Raw genomic sequence first — 23,508 nt, 5'->3', positions numbered from 1 at the left:
TATATATACACACTTCAAAGGGTACTGTGTACGTGTAAATTTGAACAATCATATGGAATCTGATGAGTAAACCCACCAAAGAGATGAGCCAATTCGACGTGTATTCTAGGATTAAAATCGTTGTAGCCTTCAATGGAAGGCTCGCTTAACGTCTCCTTACGCATATACCTACTACTGACAGACCATAAACGTTACTTGGACCTTACCCGACAGTGAATCGTCTCGTGAAGCCAACTCTGGAGAATATGTATGTTCTACCAGTATTATTAATTGCTCATTAGTGAAAATTGTTTTTCTTATATATGGACCGTAATATCGAGCGTATTGAAAGGTCGTGTACTAAAAGCAGCTCGTGCGATCAGAGAGACAGCAACCTATTTCAGTGGTCGACGTCTGATCCTCGACCGGTTAAACCATCGGCTCATTGTGGACATGGCATCGCCCGATCCACTTCAGTGTTCTTTGTTCAACTAATTTCCTATTCAATTATAGCCTGGAACGTTATTATTATGAAACGGTAGGACGCGGTTGCCCGCTGTAATGATTCCTATCCTATGAGTTACATCCTCGGAGGGCGAATTCGTGCATACTGGACTACCAGAGGTTAATTTCCGATCAAGACTTGAAGGATACTTTCGTGAACCCTGATATGAAAACTAGCGTCCTCTTATTTAAGTTACATGTTTCGTCCAGTATCTATGTTCAACTTACGTAGCTGCACTATCCTCCCCTGACCTGGTGAATAGACATAAGGCCTTTGGTGGCCTATCCATAGCTTGAAATGGTTATATTTCTACTACATCTAAAGGTGATCGAGCAGACCTATAAGCCAACAGACGACGGCGATTATTTTAGCGAAATTCGTAGTATTTCGTAGTATGAGTTGTCACCAACTCAGGCCGGCAAAGTTGGATAGATTAGTGGTTGTCATCTTCGCACCCTTTTCGCCATTAGTAGAAATGTGATTTTTCACCCTTTCGAAACGCTGACACAATATTTTATGGATCCTGTAAAAAGTTATAATATCTAATAAAGTTTTGCATGATCTTGCACGTGGCTATTTGGCACGTGTCTACGTTCTCGAGAAACAGGAAATATAAGACCTTGGCTATTCAGCCAACAAAAACAACATGATGTAGAAGCTCCAACGTGCGTACTATGCACGTGTTGATCTCGCTAGATTTTTTCCTACGATCGTCGAGCTAACAAATTTTGCTCGCATCAGCACCACACGGCTCCAGCGGCAAATTACAGATATTTAGGCGTTGAAGTAAATGATCGAAAACTTCTCTAGCTAATTGTTTCTTGTGGCTACAGATTGTATCACAAGACATCTTTTCAAGACTATAAAAGTAGACATGTTATAAACACGGTTCGGTAAATAATTTTAAAGCCGACATAATTTGATTTTTTTTGCTCTATAGAAGCCGATAAAGGCAAAAAAAAAATCATAGAATGCTAAAAACAGATAAAATAGAGTTTGCCGAAAAATACCCTTGCGATTGAAGTTGAGTTCTAAACATCATGATAGTAACTAAGTCATTTAATTTTTGCTCAAGTTAACATGTAGAGCGATAATGCTAAGACCCTATTTATAACCACATCAGGAAAATGTTGTACCAGCCTTTGATGAGTTTATGGACATAATTGGTTTTAGAACATGACAACGTTACCAGCGCTCCCTCTTGGTCTTGTGCAATAGCTATTAGTACGTATACGAATGACCTCTCAACTCAATGAGACTTCGTATAGGCACCCAGTTAAAGCACAGCTCGTAGAGGTCCACGACTTCACTCACATATAAGTCAAATCGAGTTCGCGAGATATTAGTAGATCTATGTCTGTATGAAAGAAGCAGACGGACAGCCAGCCAGCCAGCCAGCAAAGACTCCATGCCGATGCAATAGTTGACATATTACTTCAATCATATGGTCGTACTTATATGGGTACGCCACATATTGTCATCATTATTATTGACGCTAGTTACGATGACATCATATGAACCCTGACCTACGTTATTTCAATAATGTCGCTTCACAGTAATTAGCTGACTGTCTGAACTATCGATATGGGTAAGTAATAACGTATGAGAATTGTACTAGTAGGAATACATATATTAAAGGAACATAAGTATCACCGTCCTTTTGATCATCTTCAAACACCTCATTTTTTAAATAACGTAAAAATTGTAATTGTTATATTTTTCTTATTATTGTTTGCCATTTGTCAGACAGATAACTGACTCTTCTACTTGTAGAATTTTCTTCTTCTTAAATGAAAATAGTCAGAAAACCATTTTGTGACTTCTTCAGTTCTTGAGAACCGGTTTCGACATGAACATGGTTATCGATATACACGTATATTAGTCGTCAAAGGGCAAGTCTAACGAATAAGTCAAAAGTCATATGTCAGTGAGTGTTCTCGCACGGCAAAATCATCTCCAAATAGATCTCTACCGTTTAATCAAATAGGGTTTATATAGCTTTCGCGAGGTTTTAAAGGCTTAAACTAGAGTGTTTTTTTGAGGTCCCAGAAAACATGCATAAAGGTCTTGTTTACATCAATGTCGTTCTTTACGCTCGAGGTAAATTATGATACTCTGAATCGGGAAATGGAGTAGAAGATACACTTCGTCAAAAGGCTTAGGTCGAGGATCATCAACAATAGACAATAACAATTCCTTTAATTGACCTCATAAATCACTTTGAAGAACTACATTACGCTGCCTGAGTAACATTTGCCTTCGAGAAGCAGACGACATGTAGTGCCTCAGGTAGCGCTTTTAAAGCTCGATTTTATGTCTGCTTTCTTACAACTTTATATAATAATATACAAAAGTTCAATAGTCTCAAAACAATTAGAGTTAAGTCAGAGCAAAAGTAGGAGCAAACTGTCAAGCAGGATCTTCCGAGGGCTTCGTTTCGACACGAAATAGGCATAGGCCAGCACACCGATTTTATAGCATTCTACTTCAAGGATTGTTGCACAAGCTTAACGCATATTGCTAAAAATGCTAGCTTATATAATTTTAGGACGCCGCTCAAAGAACGAGTTTTATGAAGACAAGTCGTAGATGTGGTTGTTTCTAGTTAACAACGGTGGGGGATCATTGGGTTGAAGTTCCACACGCCGCTAGCGGAAACATTCTAGTGGAGGAAAAACTTTCCCCAGCTCAGTAGTTAAACTACATTGTCTATCATAAGAAACGGCTAAATACTCTGGTTGTCAGCTGTTATTTGTATTTGGCCATTAATCATTTTGGCGTCCGATGGACTAATAAAGCTTTCACTTAACTTCCATTAAGGTAACTGGTGAAATGAAATTTAGTAAGCGATTACATTTGAAAGGCCAGTGCGGGTTGTCGGTGCTCAGCGAAAACAATTTTGCTTCTAGAAGGATATTACGATTTTGCCTTTTTGATTTGTGGACGCATTCATCATTTTCAGATCGGATAACCTCAATCAATTGGGTAGACATATATGTACCAATGATTGTTGAAGTTAGCAAAGCTGTTGTGATGATTGTTATTTCCTATCCGAGCTCGAGTTGTTGCTTTTACTAGCGCAGTTATTTCTGAAAGACAACGGGCCATAAATTACGAATGGTAAATAAACCACCATTGTCGTTTGAACGGCGTCAGTATGTTGTATCGAAAACGTGTGTTTCGCCCCGAAGTCTAACTCTAAGTTTTACGTAAAACTAGACACTCCTGCTATTTGCCGATTGGACAACATTCGCAGGGGATTATAACTTTCACTTTCTAGGTATTCCCTTCTTTTACAGTATTAGATGATTATTTTTTAACCCATACATATTGAAGATACCGTGGCAGAAATCGTTATTATTTATTGATTACCATATTTGTAATGTATATTATAAATAATTCTGATGCTGTGACGAGTTAGTTTGGTTGAGGGCCAGTCGTTATTTTCGAAAACCTTTTCTACTTCTGCTTCTCTAGCGTAGAATAAATATACAGAAGAGAAGATCTAATAAACAATGTAGGAGAGCGACAATTGTGAGCTTGCAAGTTGGCAGTCCACGATATTGAGCTTTATTGATTCAATTTCGTTTAACTATTAATTTTATCGTGTACATAATGCAAAAAAAAAAATAAAAACGAAAACGTGAAAAAAATAACACCTGAATCACGCAGAAGATTTCGAAGAGAGTGCGGTCGAAAATGTTAGTCTTCTATACATATATATATATATATATATATATATATATATAAATAAATGCTAAACGACGATAGGAGTTTTGCACTTGCAATAGTGAAAAAATGTGTTTGTTAGTACTATAAACAATTTAGAGAGATTTCGTTGTGAAGCATTTCCTAGTTCCCTGAAGCTCACCTCAGGAATGTTTATGAATTGCTTTCAGTATGAAATTTTCAACGGAGTGCATGGGCTGTAGATGCTTGTGTTTTTTGCCTGTGTATACTGGCGGGCGTGAGGGGAGGGGCGTATGGTCACCCCCTGAAGTCATCAGCAGCGTCACTGCGCACGGACCGCTACTGAGAGCCGTGATTGTTAGATATGGCCAAACCCGCGGCCAGAACGAGCGACCTCGTTACCTCTGCAGCTGTCGAAGCAGTTGTTGCTGTTGTCTGATGCTGTTGTTTTTTTACATTCTGAAATCTGACGATAAAATTGTAACTAAACAGAGAGAGCTTGAAGTAGCGAAGCGTCGAAAAAAATCAAATCGCTAAAACAGCGACAATATAAGATCAGGCCATACATTTTGATGTTTTTTGTTTGGCCACAATTAGAAGACCTTTCAACTCTTGGCTACAGGATAAGAGCAAATGTGAAGCTCTAGAAGCGAGTTTGGATGCGTAGCCAAAATTACCGCTTCCTTTTGATTTTGTCGAATGCTCTGAGTAGCTGTTAAATGTTTCCCGACTACTTATAGGCCATTTTCTAGGTACGAATTGACTAATTTTGTACGGTAGTTTACAAGCTAATTACTAAGAAGCACAATTGTTTAACTGTAGAATTCAGTTTGGGAGATATTTACATGTATAGTTTCAGAAATTGAAAAGTCTCAAGCCTGACTAGCAAGCTTAAATTATCAATAGGCTTTACATGACAACTTGGTTAAAAAAAAAAATCGTTTTATTGATGAAAAATCCTGGGTTGCCATCAGGTCCTAGTGATGTCTAACACGAAACTATCCTGCTCTTTCCGCTTACTTCGAAAACCGATAATACGAGAGCTATTATTAGCGATCATATACTCACATCGAATCCTACAATTTAAATAATCCGGAGTGGTCTAGGTGCGAGCTGTTTACTCCGTTTCAGCTCAAGCAAGTATCTAATTTTGGATACGGTATTATTACGTCCGTGTCGAGGGTGCCCAAGGCGTGTGGATACGTCTGCACTATTACCTACGGTACGTGTTGTACTGTAGTCACATGGAAACCTTTTGCTTTCTTTGCTATTCCGTACCTTCCTACAGGTATTTTTATATTATATAATGATTCCAGCATGTCGATTTGTATCACCCTGTTGCCCTTAAAAAGGTATCGACTGTTTACAGCGAAAAAAAAAAAAAAAAAAAAACAAAAAAGATATTTTGCCTTTGTTTTTCCTCTATGTTAGCAGTAGTGCATTAATCGGCTGAAAGAAGTCTTCCGATTTTGTAGTGGGATTTTTTTTGTAAGATGAACAGATGCTATTTAGCCAAAAATAGCATTGAGCTCGATAGATCACACAGTGAATTTATTCGACGATGGACGTTGACTCGTTATGCCGGGTGTGGTGCAGACTTATTTCCGATCTTCAGTTGAACTCAGCTGCGTCATAGTTAGAGATAAATTGCAGATTTATCTCTAACGGGTTATGCCAATTGAAGTAACTATCGTTATTTGTCCTGTGCCTTCAGGTGAGTACAACGGCAGTATATTCTATTGGAGCAAATTAATGAACTTCACGGAGGTTACCATTAGACTGCATTAAACGCATGTTCCTTATGCACTTCGTACAATTGTATTATTCTCCCTAAATCGTTGAATCATTTAGTCAACCACGGAGATCTGCGCCTACTACTTAAAGTTATTACGTCACCTGTAGCGAACTTTCATTTAATAATTATTTCCGCGAGCCGAATAAATTAAGTAACTTATCTGTTCGATAGGTCTTTTAGCTGCTTCTAAGCTAGGTCTAAGTTTGCGTCGTACACGAATACGCAAAACGTCACCGTTTTCAGAACGAGGTTTGGGTTGTAAGCAATAAGCAGCGAATGTGTTAGGCAGATCTTTTGATGGAGAGTTGTTAATGGAGAATAAGTTCAATTGTTCAAATTAAGTTAAGTTGTCATCCAAGTTAGTTTAGAAAATTATTGACGACCTATTCTCTATTTGAACACTGTTGAGATGGCCATTCGGGCTGATCGGTTATTATTTGAACTACTAGCTTTACCATTTCCTGATAGCTAAAAATGTAGGCTATGTATTAGATGACAGGAAAATATATAACGCCTTAATTTCGTTAGTGTTAACAAAGGGTGTATTTAAAATAGTTGGGTGGTGCCAGACAATGTGACCACCACCCGAAACTGAACCCGCCGGCATCTAAATCTTTTAGCGATATATGTATAAAAAGGAAATTTAAATTTCGATTTTTTTAAATTTAGTGATGTAAAGAGGTTTATGTTCACTTAGCATAGCCTTTTTGAAAGCAATTTTATGCTCCATTTACTCCTTTATTACATTTGTGAGCAAATAGTAGAAACCAATAGAATGTAGTACTATTTGCTCAGATGCCTAGCTCAAATTATATATATTTTTTGATATATCAAACTTGATGTTTTGGTTAAGATTGGTGGCTTTTCTCCCTGAATATGAATCATATGAAAATATTAGGAAAAGGAGTGAATTGCGACATTTTCAGTAAAACTGGTTACTTCTAAGACTAAGTCCATTGCGAACTCCTGAACCTATTTATAGAAGTCTAACTCCACAGAGAGTCTGGCCTCCGTTTCGTAAACCGTTGACGGGGGCAGCCATAAAGATGTTTCCTCATGCAGAAATTGCATACTGATGTTAGAGATTTTCTTACACAGACTTGTGCGCTTTGGTGAGTTTTATGTGGAACCTTTCGAGACGTTGTTGGTAGGTGTTCCCGCGTAGCTAGTGAAACTACTTACTTAGCATGCGAATGATCAAGGTCTTCCCTATAACGTCTCGTGAAACTATTTCATTAATCTCAGCGATCTATAGCTAAGTTTACCCTAGCGGTTTGTATTAGGAAACCAATCGTACCGGACCTTTCCATCCTTACCAACCGTCAAACACTCTAATCTCAGACGAACCGTCTGCATTTCAGCTCTGGAGCTAAAGTCTGCTGACCGATCTCTGGGATGTAGACATCTTTCCGATATAGGACGCCAATTCTTTAGAACCAGTGTCATGAGCCGTCCCGTTCCGTCGAATTCCATATTTCCCCTTTCGGAAGTTCGCGATGTTAGATTCAATCGGTGTGGTCCATTGAATCGCTCAGTACGGACGACCAACCCCGATCATATCATGAGCATCGGAGCGTGGCTTCCGCAAAGTGAATGAGGATCGAACTTCTGTAAGGATGACAGAGCACAGAAGAACTATGACAAGCGAGTCGGTCGCCATCACATGAGCGGCGGGCAGTGCGCCAGGAAAAGATGGTATCCTCGAATCTCGTGTGTCAAAAAGTATGGTAGTGCTTTCGCTTTTTGGCTTAATACAGCAACTGCTTCGATAATCCTAAGCTTACGAGAGTAAGCTTAGGATTATCGAAATACAATGACGTTCTTAAAAAAATATTTCATTCACCAGAAAATCATGGGGTAAAAATGCCGCCAAGATTGTATAGCACGGGGAAATAGAGGGATGCCCATTTAGCTCTCAAGGTTTCATTATGCCTTACGTCCTTTTACGGCATACCTATCATCTGTGCCTTATTTAGCTTTGCATTTTTCCATATGATCTTACTTTCTTGCTTTTCTTTCGAGAATAATGCTAGTTGGTTCGATGGCGTTCTAGTTGTTTTACCGAAGTTTTCGCTATTAGTGCTATTATAGCTTCTTTCTTCCTGATTGATATTTCCGTGAAGGTTGGCTGTGTTATTAACGTATATCTTCCCTTATCGCTGCGTCTTCATACCATGCTGTATCTCGCTTAAGTGGTCTCATTTTTATGCTAATACTACTAATGGCATCCTATAGACATTTGGAATCGCGTCTTCTTGTGCGATGATGCTATGGCCATTATCATGCGTCTATCTTTGGCGCATGTCCGTTTCGTGTGGCTGACGTTTGTGCAGTGTTAACGATTAGCTGTTCAGCCATGGCTATAACTAATGCCACTTGGAGAACTTGCTATCTTTCCAAGAAACGTTGTATGCTTATCATATACGATTTGGCCGCGTACTTATGCGCGTGATCTTCTACCGAAAGCCGTTTTTCGTAAATTGGTCGAGAATCACTCTATTGACTAAATTACGGTCGCTAGACGTGGCAGCGTCAAGCAACGACCCTTCACCGTTGTGATGCACGTAGGAAATGAGATTACAGGGACGGACAGCACGATGAGTTCGTTAAAGTTTATTCAAACGAGAACCCAAGGAAGTCCTACGTTCTACTTGGATGTTCGAGTAACCTCAATCTTCTAAGAGCACTGTGATCAATTAAGCACAAGCCTTTATCATCATTCCATTATATATTTAGTAACAAATTTATTAAATTCTCCTGTTTTGCTGCTTTCTAAGAGAGAGCCATCACATTAGAAATGTATCTGACTTCTGAGTGACTACTTAGCGCCAAAACATTTTTCTATAAACAATTTACAACGAGTATTATTGGTCCTGCAAACACTTAACCCTTGTGGAAAACCCTTTTTCAGAAAAAGATTGATTAGACGGGTGATTCCTAGAGACGGAAGAGATTCCTGGATTTCGGAGACGGAAGAGCAGCTAACTGATTCATAAATTATAATTTTACAATATAAACTTACCTTTGCTGTGTCAAAGGCAGGATTCATTTTAGCATAAGCGTGGTATGAATAATCCAGGAAGTGCCAGTCCTCAATACCTACTTAAGGCGTCACCTATGAAAATAACAGGAGCACTATTTTAATGCATCGGTCAATTTAAATTAAATTTCGGTTCCGGGCTATTGAGCGAGAATCCTAGTTACTGGCAAGCAATATGCTCTCTCTATAACTAACTTTGCATATCAATCACTTTTTTGTAAGTCGAAGTGAGATGAGCGTTTCCGTCTACATGTGAAACACCACCTAGATAACTTCCTAAGCACCAGTTTACTGTATATTGTAATACATGACTGTACAAGTAGAAGTGGATCAGGAAAAGGTATTTCCCTAGCTAAAAGCTTCTCTTCTGTTAATCGAACATCTATTAGTTTAGCTGATAACGAAAGCTAAGGACATGTAATATTTTTGTTCGTTGAACTCAGTCGATAAGGATAGCACGATATTCAAAAGCATTCAATTCTATAGACGGAGCACGCTTCTAGTCGGATCTGGAAACTGTCTGCCAACATAGGCAACTGCTGTTAAGTAGCAGGTCTAGAATGATAAAAGGCTATACAAGACGCTTATCTCTCGACAGAAGCAACTTGGTGCTGACCTTTTGTAGAAAAAAGGCAAGGCATGACCTCCTGTTTGGCCTAATGTCAAAGGCAGAAATCTGAAAGGGAGAGATTGTAAAAACAGCGTTTCGATTTCCACACATCCCATTCGGTTGAACTTAAGCTTAACGAAATTAAAATAAATCATTCAGTACCTTACTTTTACTATGATAGTTCATTTCGGTAGGTTCTTCCATATTGTAGCAACGGGACTGCGGCTTTGCGTGATGAGAATCGCACCCGAAATTGATCCGATTGACCATTATAACTAAGCATATTCATATGTTTTATATAATTAGAAGGCTTGGACGCGCTTATAGGAACCACATCATAGGGATAAAATAAAGGTCAAATCAATACCACGAAGGCATCGCCACCTCTAAAAATGGTCTACACTTACGAACAAATCTGCGTGCTCGTATATATAGGCACGTGTGTCGTAGGTTGGCAGCATTGATTTCTATAGCTTTTCCAGAAAGATGCACGTCTGCAGAACAAAAGACAAAAAAGCGAACATAACATTTGCCCACTAGATACATCGCTCCCATTGTAACATACACAGATTGATGAGGTTTTTCTGGTGAATGACCTGAACAGTTTCCTTTTTGTACCGAGTATCGTAGTTTTTCTGCGCCTAAAAGCAGAGCTATTGCTCATCGTGATAGAGCCAAGCTTCTTTGCATCCGGTCTTCTAGTACTTCGTTCGACCTCTTTCGACTTCGTTCCTTTTCGTTCTGGACGGCGTCTCATCGAAAGATCAGAACCATTCAAGTCAGGTCATCGCTCGCAACAGTCCACTATTCCTTCTTCCTTAATAACTTTCTCTTGGCTGTTTTTGATCCCCACCCTTCCTAACTTTCTAACCCCAACAGGTTCCTTTGGTTCGTTGGCTTTTTTCGAAATTGCTCCTATCCAAGCCGCTATGGAGTCGTCATGGCCTTAGACCAGTATATTAAGCGTCAGAACTAGCAATGCCAGAAGCCGGACGAGCCAACGTTCTCCAGCGCCAAGAGTCATGAATTCGGATGTTGGAGCTGAGACGAGAAAGCATTTTGCTTGAGAAACGTTCGCTCAATGGACAAAAGCACAGAAACCTTTCGAGGTTAGAATTAAGAGCCAAGGTTCGCCTTAACGTTTTATTGTTAGTTACCCGTCTCGCAAGCCTAATCCTGTGTACTAAATCGTTAGCCGAACTGTCCTTGACGAATTCTCAGATGTTTTCATTAATTCACTGTTTCTTGTGTAAATATTAAAAATTAGTCGGAATTTAGTATAGTAATTGTCAGTACTTAGGAAAGGTCCTTGTGTTAGTTGTAGGACAATCTACAGGAGAAAGTTGGCTTGTTTATTTAAGCTTTGACGAGAAACATGTGCATACTTAAATGCTGGGGAAGGGTACACTTTGCTGCATTGTTTATCGATCGATGGGTCTGCGGAGCCGTGAAAGCTACCGATTTAATGTAAACATAATTTGGAAGCTGTTGTTGCCCTTGTTAGATATGATCTTTGGAAGCGCCTAATCCAGCTTCCTGAATGTCAACTCTGTTGCCTCGCTGAACATCTTACATCTATAGGATGTATAACATAGTGATTAAATGCAGATCCACAAGATCTCTCATTGCAAACGAACGAAATAACAAACGTAGTATCCAGAGCGCAGACATTTTTCTATACTTTTTGAATTTCACAATAAGTTAATGTTTAGATTCTCCTGTCGTTTTTAGTCGCAGTTTAATCGGGGAATAGCAGTACTTACCTTAAAGTTGACGATTTAGTCTAAGACTAAACAGTTCCGCGTTGAATTTTGCTGCCACGAATGGCTTACGATAATCTTTGAACAGTAGAATTAAATAAATTTTATTGCAGAATAAAATTGCATTCGTATATACTATATTGTATGCAGTTGTTCTTTTAATGTCTTGGTGAATTTTGCTTCACTGCGCCATCAGAGCGGTAGCCTACCACCCATTTTTGCTATATAGGTCGTTCCTGTGATGAGGTTTTTTACCACGTAATTAACCATAATTCACACACGACTGAGCTAAATTATATTTAATTCAGCAGCATACAGCAGTGACATAAGGCTTTATTGGTTTGTAAACAATGAACGGGTTGCCTATAAAAATAGCACTTTATTTACACCTTTATGGTAAGCCGTAGCTTTCTAAAGAAGCACTTTTGATCATTATATATATATATATATAGATGAACATATAAAGCAAATCATCTAACTTCTTATATTATTATAACTGTGAAGAGTTTAGTATTATAGATCAATAAGGCCTTCTTCATTAACTTGCTTAGAACACTGTGATTTTTCTCGATTTTAATGTACCGGTTCTCGAAGTAGCTAAAGGCCCGAGATAAAGCGTCGCTTTTGTCGGCTCTTGCAAATGGAGACGAGACGCAATAGAAGAAGATAACTTTGTCAGCAGAAGTCACACACTTCGCGAATAAGGTTACGCTCGTAGGATTTCATTTGATTGTTCCATTTGATCGTAAAGAGATTGAATTATCTATTTGTCCATCAAGGGTATATAACAGGAGTAGAAATAACTTTTTTGTCAAATATTTGAAGCCTTTCAGTATAGTGCATCTGGTCATAGTTGTAAATGCTGAAAGAGAAGAACGGAAATAACGAATAGTTTTTTTTTGCGTCAACAAATAAGCCCGAAGGACTTCAGTCAGAACGTAGAGACTGCTTACGATGCTACCACAGAGCACCAAGGTATCAACATTCAAATACGAAAACCGGTGAGTTGGCAAATTATCGTAAATTGCAGTGTAAGGAAACGGGCAAAAACTAAGAAGAACGTAAGTGTTGCTCTAGAGACTTAAGTCGTGAGGACAGAAGAGTTATTAGCTCTACTTTTCTTATAAGCACAATTTTAGAGGATTTCTCGCCAGGTGGCCCCCAGTAGCCCTAACTCTGAGTGTAAAATGAACCCCTTAACATTTGGTGGAACCTTCCTCGTGCGATCCAGGCCTTTTCTTTTAAACGAACGTCCCTCATTATAACAAGCTTGACCATTGTTGAAATCTAAATTAAGTCGCTAATAGTTAGATAGTGAATCGTAGGGAAGTCCGAGCCGTAAAGGTTTCCTTGTTGAACGCTATGCCTAATCTAGGGCATTTGTAAGCTTCAGAAAATTTTTGGCACGTCTACGTATTTGGTACACTGTCGAATATAGGCATAAAAATGTGCTCAAATAGCATCCTGTGCCGCGTTTTTGTTGCAAAAATTCGAAAGCATCTTAAAATTCAGTTTGAGCATGATCCTAACGCTGGCCTGATTCATTTCAGCGACGGCTTTAGCGGAAAGTACCGCGGCCCTGCAACCATGTCGAGCTTCGCGGTTGAATTCCGTTTGGGCCATCAGATTGACACCTGTAGCACAGTATTTACACATTGCTAGCTTTCTTGCCAAATATCAAATTTTCCCATCGAGTTTTATAGGTGCCAAAATATTGACTCGTGGATAATATCCAACTTAGGATCCGAAACAAGGCCATCACCGTATGCCTACGGAATATAATAATCAATTAGTTTTATTAAGCAAGTCCTAAGGTGTCGGAATTGCGGGCTTCTGCTTAACTCTTTAGAAAACCTTTAAATGGCTGTTTGAGCTAGCATTTTATTAACGAAGATTTCTACAGTAACAGCAGCCGAAAGTGATCTCTAGAGGGCGTTAAGCGGCATGGTGGCGTGCTTCATCTCAAGGCATCTTTTTGTCATCCTGTTCCATATTATGTCGGTGCAAAGGGTGCCGCAAGCTGTGTGTGACATCTGTCCTCGTGCGAAGTTAGTCTGAGTTAAACCTGACCGACTGCTCAACTTTATCATGCTAGTAAGAGGAGCGTCGCTGTAGAGAGTTTGACATATGTCTGTTTTGAAGAAAGCCTCTCGGGTTATTTTGTATTGCCCTGGATGAAGCAACGCCAGTTCTCCCTGGTGAAGCCGTGCATGCACACTAATAAAGATCAGCCAGATTGTCGAAACCCTTTTTTGGTTTAGAAGGAACAGTACCTGCTGGAGGAAGAAATTTATATTATTGGCGACAGTCTGGTAATGTAAGTTGTACGGGTACAATATGTAAAGCAAGCAGGCTATAGGGGGATGAAAGCTAAGGGCAGACCAACGTCCCACCACTGAACCCCTAACTGAAGGAACATCACAGCAATAGCGATGTTCGATTTCCTATGCGAACCAGCGTTAGGGCTCCTTGTTTCAATGATTCGCCCGAAAAGGGCATCTCTTCCTACGTTTTTTTGTACATAGCAGACACAAGCCATAAAAGTTTTTGGTTACACTACACCAGTGACTGGTTTTTTATAGGAAGTTGTTTACCGGTGGAGTTCTGTCGACAGTGAAATATAGTTGTGTTACCAGATCTGCCAAATTTTCGTAAAGAAATTTTCCGCAAACATAAGAGAGGGTCATTATTAGTGTATGAGCCAGATGTAGCTCTATGGCTATCACTGCAATGAGGGTTTACTCCGTTTGTATGCAATTAAGCTTCACTGCAACATTTGATATGGCCACGCATGCAGAGGAAGTTTACTACAACCTTTTACGGGTGCAGATAGCTTGTATGTGGTCCAAGCCATAGCATTTGGAATAATGCGATGGTTAATGGCACCGTTAATAAAACCAGTGCATGAGTTTTTTGGGCCGCCAATTACAGTTGCAAAGAGTTAATTTCCTTGGAAAGCTAAACTGATCTATAAAAGATCTGATAAAAGCATAACGACACTTGTGACTGGGCTTCGCGGACTGATCTTCACAGCGTCCGTTAACTTAAAGAAATCTATTTTTTGCCTTGGTCGTGACTCATCCTGTTAACTCTAGGCAAGTAACAATGGTACAATCCGAGGTGGAATCCGCCACATCATAATGCCGCTTTCAAGGGGAGGTTTTGGGTTTTCGATCTTTCTCTCGGGGGCGCTCACAAGGTCAAGGCAAACAGCTTTGAAGTGATTTTCTAGCACGATATTATCTAGAAGATACTAGCCCCAGACTTAGATTTCACTATAATTTTCACCGGGTTCTTCTATTGCTAACAATGATCTAATGGTTGTCTTCTTGGCGGTCTCTTGATGGGACGACTATATTTTTATCCTCAAGTGTAATGGTCATACCCTATGTGACTGACTTGAAAAAACTTCTTTCCAGAACTTGTTATCCGATGTGCCATTTGCCATCTATTATTTCAGTTTAAGGAGTGTTTTCCTTAAAGCTTGTTTTGCGATCGGACTACAAAGGAGGAGGCTCATGATTTTCGGCTTTTCACCGCTGCTCTTATGCCACTAGTTCGCTACCGTCGACACTGAACGCGCTATACACCGAGCATTGAGATATTGGCGGGTACATCTGCAGTGCCAGCCGCATCATTTGTCATAGGAGCGCATCAGCACCGTCAAGGACCACCGTTTTATTAGATCGTTTGAAGATGGCATTACATGTTCGAATATGACACTCTAGAGGCTTGTTGGTCTTCATTACAGATAGGACATTCGTCCTTGTTTATGAATGTATTAATGATGAGTACATTAATATGCAAATGAAAAACTGTGGTACGTTTGAATAATTGTTAGTTTAAAAAAAAATTTTCCAACCAAGACGCGGTGAACTGGAAGGCAGCGTAAGTGAAATACTCTGATGTACAGCTGCGAAGCGTGAGCAGACCTCGCAGCACAAACGGTTTTCAAAAGGTAACGTTTCAGAAGAGAGTAAAAGTTGTGCTGTAGCCATAAAACGATTTTAAAATTTGAAAGGTTCTTCATTCGAAGCAATGAGAGAGAAACTTGAAGGGTGCACTTGACTCGTCAGTATCTAGTAACTAGATGGTTAGTCATCAATTCTATATTTAGAATATTTTTAGTAAAATAGAGAATTATACAATGTGGGTCCTTATGTGAAATACCTAAGTAGATCGCAAACTGGGTCTCTGCATTTCGCTGAAATTATCATGCTTCGAACTACAAAAATATCTCAGTTTTTCGGAAACACGGTGCGATCAAAACATGTGTATAATGTGTGTTTTAACATGTCTTGTAAGTCGGTATATGTGCAATAAGTTTTACCTAAATTGTAGAACTATAATGTTTCTGTTTTTAATAGAAAACCATGAAATATGGCCAGAGAAATGCAAAGATCCTCAGTTGAGCCCCATTTATTTAGCTCCACTGCTAGTCTTCTAGTGATAATGTCTAGCCACCGTTAAGAGTGTCATTGCAAAATTACTATTACGTCGTCCTGTTGAGGGTGGTCGTATTCTTATACTGAATTTTTTGTTATTCAAAGTGAGCCTATTCGCTTTCCACTTCTGATCCAGATGGTCAGTCACTACGACATTCCGCCTATTTACTCGTTGAGGCTATTGGATTGGCTATCCGGTCAGGCTGTTTTCAAGGTGATAGCTATTTTTGTTTGTGTGACGTGTGACAAGAAGTTGGCGTTGAGGTGTTTCCTATTTGCTTTTCGCTGGAATCAAAAGACCGCTAACTTACGAAGGGTAAATTGTTATTCAAACCCTAATAACACGCTTAATCATAATGAATTTTGAAAAAGAAACAGTACTTCGTTAACAAACTCACATTTCAAAATAGATACCTAGAATTATACATAATTATTACATTTAAATGGTACTGGCTTGTAAGTGTCGTTCTATAAGTAATTGCTAATGCTATATAGAACAAATTCAAATAGGTATATGTTTGTAGATAAAAGCAAGTATTTTTACGAAAAAATATAGATAAAGGCATCGTGGTAAAACATTATTGACCTTATTTAACTCAATCAAATGTGACCTTGTAAAAAATAACCTATGCAGCGTAACGCTTATAAACTATCAAAGACTATTAAGGAATGTATCATACACATGGAACATGTGAGTGCGTGCTAGGGTATCGTATTATATAATTACATCCAACATATGCAGAATGAGCTTGATTTCGAAGTACAAGAATAAGCTAAAACATAGAGCGAGCAATGAACTTACGGAGATGAACGATTCAAGCCATCGCACCTGCGCTAAGTTACATTATGAAACAATTTTCGTGAACAGTTGAAAATTAGTCCCAGTATCGACATGTCTCTAAATGTCTTTGCTAGCTTCACAATGTAGACGGAAAGAAACGAGCACATGTAACTGTGCTATTAAAACTTAATTTCGACAAACAACAATGGTAAAGCACACTTCTAGTGAATGACTAAATCGTACAAGGGTAGTGCGGTTTTCACAGGGATATGCTTATGCTGCTGGTAGTGGAAGTGTTACGACAGCTTCAACAGAGCGGCCGCGCTGTATGCGTAGTCACACCCCGGCCACAAACTTCCTAAGCCTCATTCGTATTCTCTTGCCATTTCTGTGCAGGACTGACTGAAAGGTCGGCGAACGTCACGGGATTACTCGTTGTATCCACCATAAAAAGCTAACCACTGTTTTGCTGGCCCGATTTGGCAATAAAGTCCACGTTCCCTTTACAGAAACCTGCTCTATCTGTAAGTTCGCTGATTTTTTTATTCTCTCTCATCGTTGTCTAATCGCCGGGGTTCTCATGGGGTTTTCCGAGTCAGCGAATTTCCCCCTAAAGCGGAAGCTTTATCGACGCGAAAAAGTCGAAAAAGGGGGTATTTAGATGGAGCCTCGGCTTCACTGACTAGATGGCCAGCTGTTGCAAAGTTCCTGTTTTTTTTCTGCCCTTTTTCCTGGCAGAAACATCCAAGACTATAATATGGTCTTGGGGCATTTAACATTCTCCGGTCAGTGAGAGACGCCTAGAACACATAACAGACGTAACCAAAGAGTCGGAGAATAAGTTAGGCGAGTCAAGCTGCTTGTAGGTTAGCTCATACTCAGTGCGAGAGGTCCTTCCCTTCGGTTAGATGCCAAAGCGGACAGGCACTGATGACCCTGTCTGCACACACGTGTAGAAACATGTTTCCCGCTTTAACATGTTACGTCCCGCGATTCTACTTGATGGTAAGACGCCCGATTCCGACTGACACTATTACCGAAGCGCCTGACGAGTTCGTGATGGCTGATGGAGCAGCCATAGACCTCGAATGACAATAATGACGATCTATCTCATGAAAACAGAAAATCGATTGATCAAACCGGATTGAGTCGATGACAAGCGACATTTCCAATAAAATGAGCTCTCACAGTATTCTGCCGGTTTATAAGACATGTCCATGCTCCAAATCGCTGATTGGATAGAATACGTTCCTGCCACGTATTGGCATATAAAATGATCGGGGTTTTCCGGGAATGGGTATCGCTGATTCCTATTTTCGGTTGTTGTTCTAGTTATCATGCTTATTATGCGCAGAAATAAGATAATCGGATTAGCGAAATTAATAGAAAAATGTCAATAAATGTTTTCCTAATGTGTAACTATAAAGTCATGTGTGCAAGGCTCGAGTAGTACGACCTCTTTCACTGAACAGATAATACTTTAATTTTACTTCGTACTCTTCAATCCTGGCAATATCAATTAGTTAACTTCTCATGGATATAATTAATGATAGATTTCCGCATAACGTATTAATTGGCAAAATTAGAACTAACAAAAAAAGTTACGGAAGTAATCTGTGTTGATAACGTATGGCGTTCGACTCTTTTTGACGATAAACTTATAAAAACTTCATGTTGAAGGGCACGTATAAATCGCAACATCTATAAGTCGTAGTTCAATATACACATTATACATTACTCAAAAAAGACTTTGTGTTCAATGTTCACATCATTAAAAAAAGGCATACAATCAAGTTTTCCTGCGAACATTACTCTTTTATTTATCTCTCAGTACTCGTTAAAGTCTTAAGTTTAACTGTTAAGTTAAAGATTTCACTAGGTTGGGAGGAAAATTCCTACTTAGAAAAGCTTCTTTTCCGCACGTTTCCTCACCTGTTGTTTACTGTTTGATATGCCGTTTAGAAGCGTTCTTTTTATTCTAACTTCAAAAGACTCTTTAAAGGTAAACATCCCAGGTGGAAAAAAGTGCCTTTTCGACACCTTCTGTGCTATACATTTGTTCCAGGTCAAAATAGCATGAAACAATTGCCTTCTGTACAGTGACGGCACTATCGCTAACAAGACTGCTCAAGAGTGGCTTGTTAAGTTCGAAAACGGTATCCGGGACTTAGAGAATGTCCCGCTCTGGCCGACCATCCGAGTTTTACGCTGAGCATTGGATAGAATTTCTAAGGGAAGATGGCCGACAACAGCTTGGGAATTGGCCGAAAAGATGGACTGCGGCTATACGACCCTCATTAACGACATCAAGTCGCTTGGGTGTACACAAAAATTTGGAGCTTATGTTTATGTATTCTCTAGGTTCAACAAGGAATCACGATATCAAGCTTCATGACCGGCTCTTGCACAGTTATTGATGAGGAGTGCCGTCTGTATGTCACTTGATGGAAAAATGGGGAAAGTCATAAACAATGACGAAACATAAATAGCGTGATACCTTACTGTTACAGGGGTGATAAATGTAATGCTTTCAATTCAGTAAAGCGAACGCGAGAACGTTCTTTATAGCCTAATAAAATGGTAACTATTAATAAACCAATCTCTTTTTCAGCACCATCCTGCTATGTGTGAAGTAGAAGGTGACTCTGCCAAATCCTTAATAGGGATGATTGATGTTTGAGAATAATCTCATCCTTTAGATACCTAATCTCGTACTTGGACAACGAACATACCCATATAATTACAATCAGACAATCGAGATGGGATATTAGCATACCAAATCATCTTTTTAGTTAAATTAATATATTTAGTCTGCCTCATGTCTGTCTGCGCTGTTGTTCTAAGTTAAATTTGACGTATCGGTATTTCAGGGCTTAGGCAGTCAGCTTACGTATTACAGGTGTAGCGTACAGCCATTCGAAGCAATCAGCAGACTTTCGGGATCGAATTCTGGATTTGACGCTATCGGACAAGATAGCTTGGCTAATAACTAAGCAAACGTGAACGTTACCGTATGAGAATTACAAGAGAAGTTTTTTTGTGCTCTATGCATCATATTAACTTTACATGTATCCAAGTATAGTCTGGTATCATTTCAGTTGAAAGTCTCGCCGGATAATTGTGCACCCTGGCAAGGATATAGCGACAATCGCACGGTTTAAAGAATAAAGGGTACCTTCTGCCAACGGTACAAAAACGGTTTCGTCAGTATTATCGCAGAACCAACTTATGTAAAGTTACCGAGGGCCATCCGCTTTTAGTTACCCAGGGTTATTTTTAGTTATTTAGGATCTGTGCCGCCGCTCAACATTATGTAGTCTTCGAAAAATTCGAAGAAGAATTTATATGCGCTAAAACGGAAGAAGCCATTTTTTTTTAAGGCTTCCGCTTACTTCCGATCAACTGAGAAGCCTATTTTCCGTTATAAACAGCTTCTTATGTTACATGAACTGTTCAGATGTGTTTTACAAAATAACGTGTTTATCGTAAATGACATGTAACGAGCTGAATATTATTTACAATAACGTTGTCGGAACTGCGTAGTCTTCTCAAAGATGTATGACCAAACTAGGGCTTATTTTTAATGGGCTTCACACTTCTAAGGATTGCTTGTTCGTTCATGTTAAGTAGAGTTTATTGGAAGGTATTAAGCGCGTATGCCTTATCGCGCACAAAAAAGAGGCGGGGTTATGTAGGCCAAACTTTTCTTACGCTATTACACTAATCAACGAAAGAGAAAAATTATAGCAGTATATCCGTCAAAGACTCTTTCTATTATTTATCCTAGATTGCCTTACTGCAGTGCATTCATTTTCAATTAAACGGCAGTTGAAAACATCTGTACCGTTAGCTCGTGTATTATTATATAGGCTGTTCATTGGGCCATTAACGATGTCGTGCCAATAAATCAGTTCTTCAACAAAGAGGGAAACTAAAGAAAAGATGTTCTTTTTTTTTTTTCTAGAGAGAGCTCTCATTATGGCTGGAAAGGACAGTGCTGCATAACCATTTACTGCCAGCTTAGGCACATGAAAGAGTACGACCTGTCTGTTGTAGGTCCAGTTCAGGTCCTACTACACAGTATGAAGCCGGTATATGAATGGCCCAAACACTCTATAGATTGCGTTTTATCCGAAAGGTAAGAAAGAATAATGATCATATACGCACCGTTCTGTGTTATTGTCAGTACCACCCTGGTACGAATAATTACATTTAAAAAAAAAAAAAGTAAAATTCCCGTTAATGTTCATGGTGGTTCACAATGTGACATTGTCTCGTTTATACGATACGTCACACCAATAATGTGATTGTAACTACCTTTAAAAAACAACCACATATTCTGATAGCAACAACTTCCAAGTACGATGCCTTAACTTAACAAATATATATACACATATATACGTAGTCTTAGTAAGCTGCGCTGTACTCTAAGGCCACTTCGTTCTTTTCTTCTCTCTATGAAGCTAGAATCACGAATGCTCAAAGTGCAGTAGCGCGTATAACCCTATCTCATCCTAATTTGTAGAACCCTTAGTAGAGTGATGTCGTAGTATCCAATGTGACGAATTTTATGCAACAGAACTTTCAGTTTGCCTTTGAAAAAACAGAAACAGATCTGTGCTAAAAGACCAGCTGGTTATTTTGTTTTTTTTTTTATATAAGAGTTCGATGAAGTGAGAAAAGACAGCCAACTCAGCACATAGCTCAGTTCTTGAAAACCGGACCGGTCAAAGAAAAGTCCGGTAATGCTACTCGCAGTAAATTTATGAATCGTATACATCTAGAAAATTCTTAATTAAATAAAAAATCCAGAAATGAAGCACTGGTCCATATAGCCCTACCTTTCCCTGTATTAATAAAAAACTGAGCAAAGTCTTATTTAACTTGAATCACCAAACATTTTTTCAATATTTGTTAGTATAGATATGAATATGAGTCTTCTTTCATGAAAAAAAACCTGCTCTGTGAGCGCAATTGTTAAATATTACAATTGGTACTGGCTAAACTGTATGTCAAAAGCTGCTCAAAAGGGAACTTCAAGTTTTACTTAAGATTAAGTGGAAAACAGGTTGATGCCTGGGTGGAAAGCATCCTAATAAAAGCCTCGTCTGAACCACTTGGCTCATTATCCGCCTACACCAGAAATGAGTGAATGTGGTTCTCTCCATCCAGGAACGTATTACTTGTTAACTGACTCCTTAGTCCTAGTTTTCCTAGCTGCCTAGCTTTTCACCGAATATCCGCCTTGATATGACCTGGTTCGATATGGAAAATATGGAAACGAAATTCGACGCGATAGCCTCAAAATACAAACACATTTCCTAGTAAAAACGAACGTAGCACTTCAGTTACCAAGTCTGCTAGGTTATAGAAATACTACAATGCTAGTACCTTTCCCCTTCTCGTCACACAGTGTTTCATTTTAATTAATGCCAAGAAACAGATATTTACTCCGAGCAATGCAATAGCCTTGTTTATGTAGCATCATTCTTCGTTGACCTGGAATAGCTTGATTTAGCGGAAGAACATGTTGTTAATGATTTTTTCACTGTATAGCGAGGCGCTATAACGCAAACATAAGCAAAGCTGAGAATTTTTTGGTGTTACAGTATAAACACATTTCACTACGTATAGAAATACACGATGTAGTTTCATTCGGTAACAATGTCTGTCTATAGTTAAACATATCACGAAGTTCGTGCTAGTAAATAATTCTCGGTGATTTAAGGAAATTTTGAGGGTCTAGGAAAACACCGATACAATTAAACAGAAAAAAATCAATTGTATTAGATATTTTATTGTACTTAAAAGAGAATTACTAAGACTGCAGGAGAAAAGAGTACTATCCGAACAGTTTGTTTGTAGGTGCAATATTTTATTTATTTATTTTGCAATGTTGTGGTTATAATTATTAATTAATTAATAGTTTGAACGACACGAAAGAATGCCAATCGAAACAAAACAATGCTTCTTGTTGGTACCCAGTGAAACGTCAAGCCCTTCTCCTTGCACCACTCGTATGGCTTGAGACCCTTGAATGTCGCATTATTTTTCGTTTGTTAGAATCAAGGAATAAAACATACTGATAGGTTGTCTATTACTAAAATGAATTGCGATGCTTACAATGTGTAATGTAAGCAACGACTTTAAGCGAAGATCTTCACACGAGTTTGTGAGAGAAGAGTGCTTCTTATCAAATATTTCTAAATATCTATTTATAAGCGTTGCGTCGATCTAGAGGAGGAGGAAAAGAGACGTTTCTAAGGAAATCGAAAGAAATAACTCGGTTTTTCTCTAGGGATTCTAAAAGTTCTGTTGATTTTCCTAGCACTTGATACTTTGAGGAACTAAGAGATGCCGCTAGGGTTGAAGTAGACGTTTCCTGCTTGGAACTTTCTATGAAGCTAAATCCGTATTCGCTTATGCCGTAACGGTCGACAAAATATCCTGCACGATTATGAGCTCCTGAAAACTGGAAAAGAAAACGCCAACTCCTCTCTGTGTGTTCAAGATAGATTATTTCTGTTATTACGGGGTTTGCACTACCACAATGCACCTATAATATTATTAATAATAATAATAAGAAGGAGAAAAGTAATATAGTCAAAGGTCGAAGCTTTCTAGTAGATTCACAGTAACGCCAACCTAGATAGGTATGCTAGATAAATTCTACAAAATGATAGCTATTGCCACATTACGTAGTTGTATGAGCAAAGATGGCATATTTTCACAACGAACCACTCTATATTTAAAGGGCAGCTAAATTGACACGACATTATATGCTTTTCAGTTACAAACTGGTACGGTGATATCTCTGTATTGCTCTCATGAGATTAATTGTCGATCTAGCTAGCTTGTCGTTGAAATTATGCTGTTGCCCTAATGAGCTACGAAAGTTATCTT

The 23,508-nt window shown here is 38.9% G+C and overlaps 1 protein-coding gene across 4 annotated transcripts in view; it reads left to right on the top strand.

The window, feature by feature from the left end:
- LOC111247094 (somatostatin receptor type 2-like) overlaps nt 1-23,508 on the top strand; it is a 240,402-nt gene that overhangs the window by 131,428 nt on the left and 85,466 nt on the right. Inside the window, exon 1 of one of the 4 annotated variants that reach the window (XM_086982968.1) lies at nt 20,673-20,743. The exons of the other annotated variants lie outside the window; for them this stretch is intronic. Within the exon in view, the coding sequence (XP_086839094.1) occupies nt 20,705-20,743 (39 nt within the window). The 5' untranslated portion in view covers nt 20,673-20,704. Of the gene's footprint in view, nt 1-20,672; nt 20,744-23,508 lie in introns of those variants that run through there. 4 annotated transcript variants of the gene reach the window in all.

Source organism: Varroa destructor, unplaced genomic scaffold, assembly GCF_002443255.2.
Source record: "Varroa destructor unplaced genomic scaffold, Vdes_3.0 BEIS01000003.1, whole genome shotgun sequence".
Lineage (NCBI taxonomy): Eukaryota > Metazoa > Arthropoda > Arachnida > Mesostigmata > Varroidae > Varroa > Varroa destructor.
Note: the sequence above shows the minus strand (reverse complement) of the source record. Positions and strands in the feature narration are given on the sequence as shown.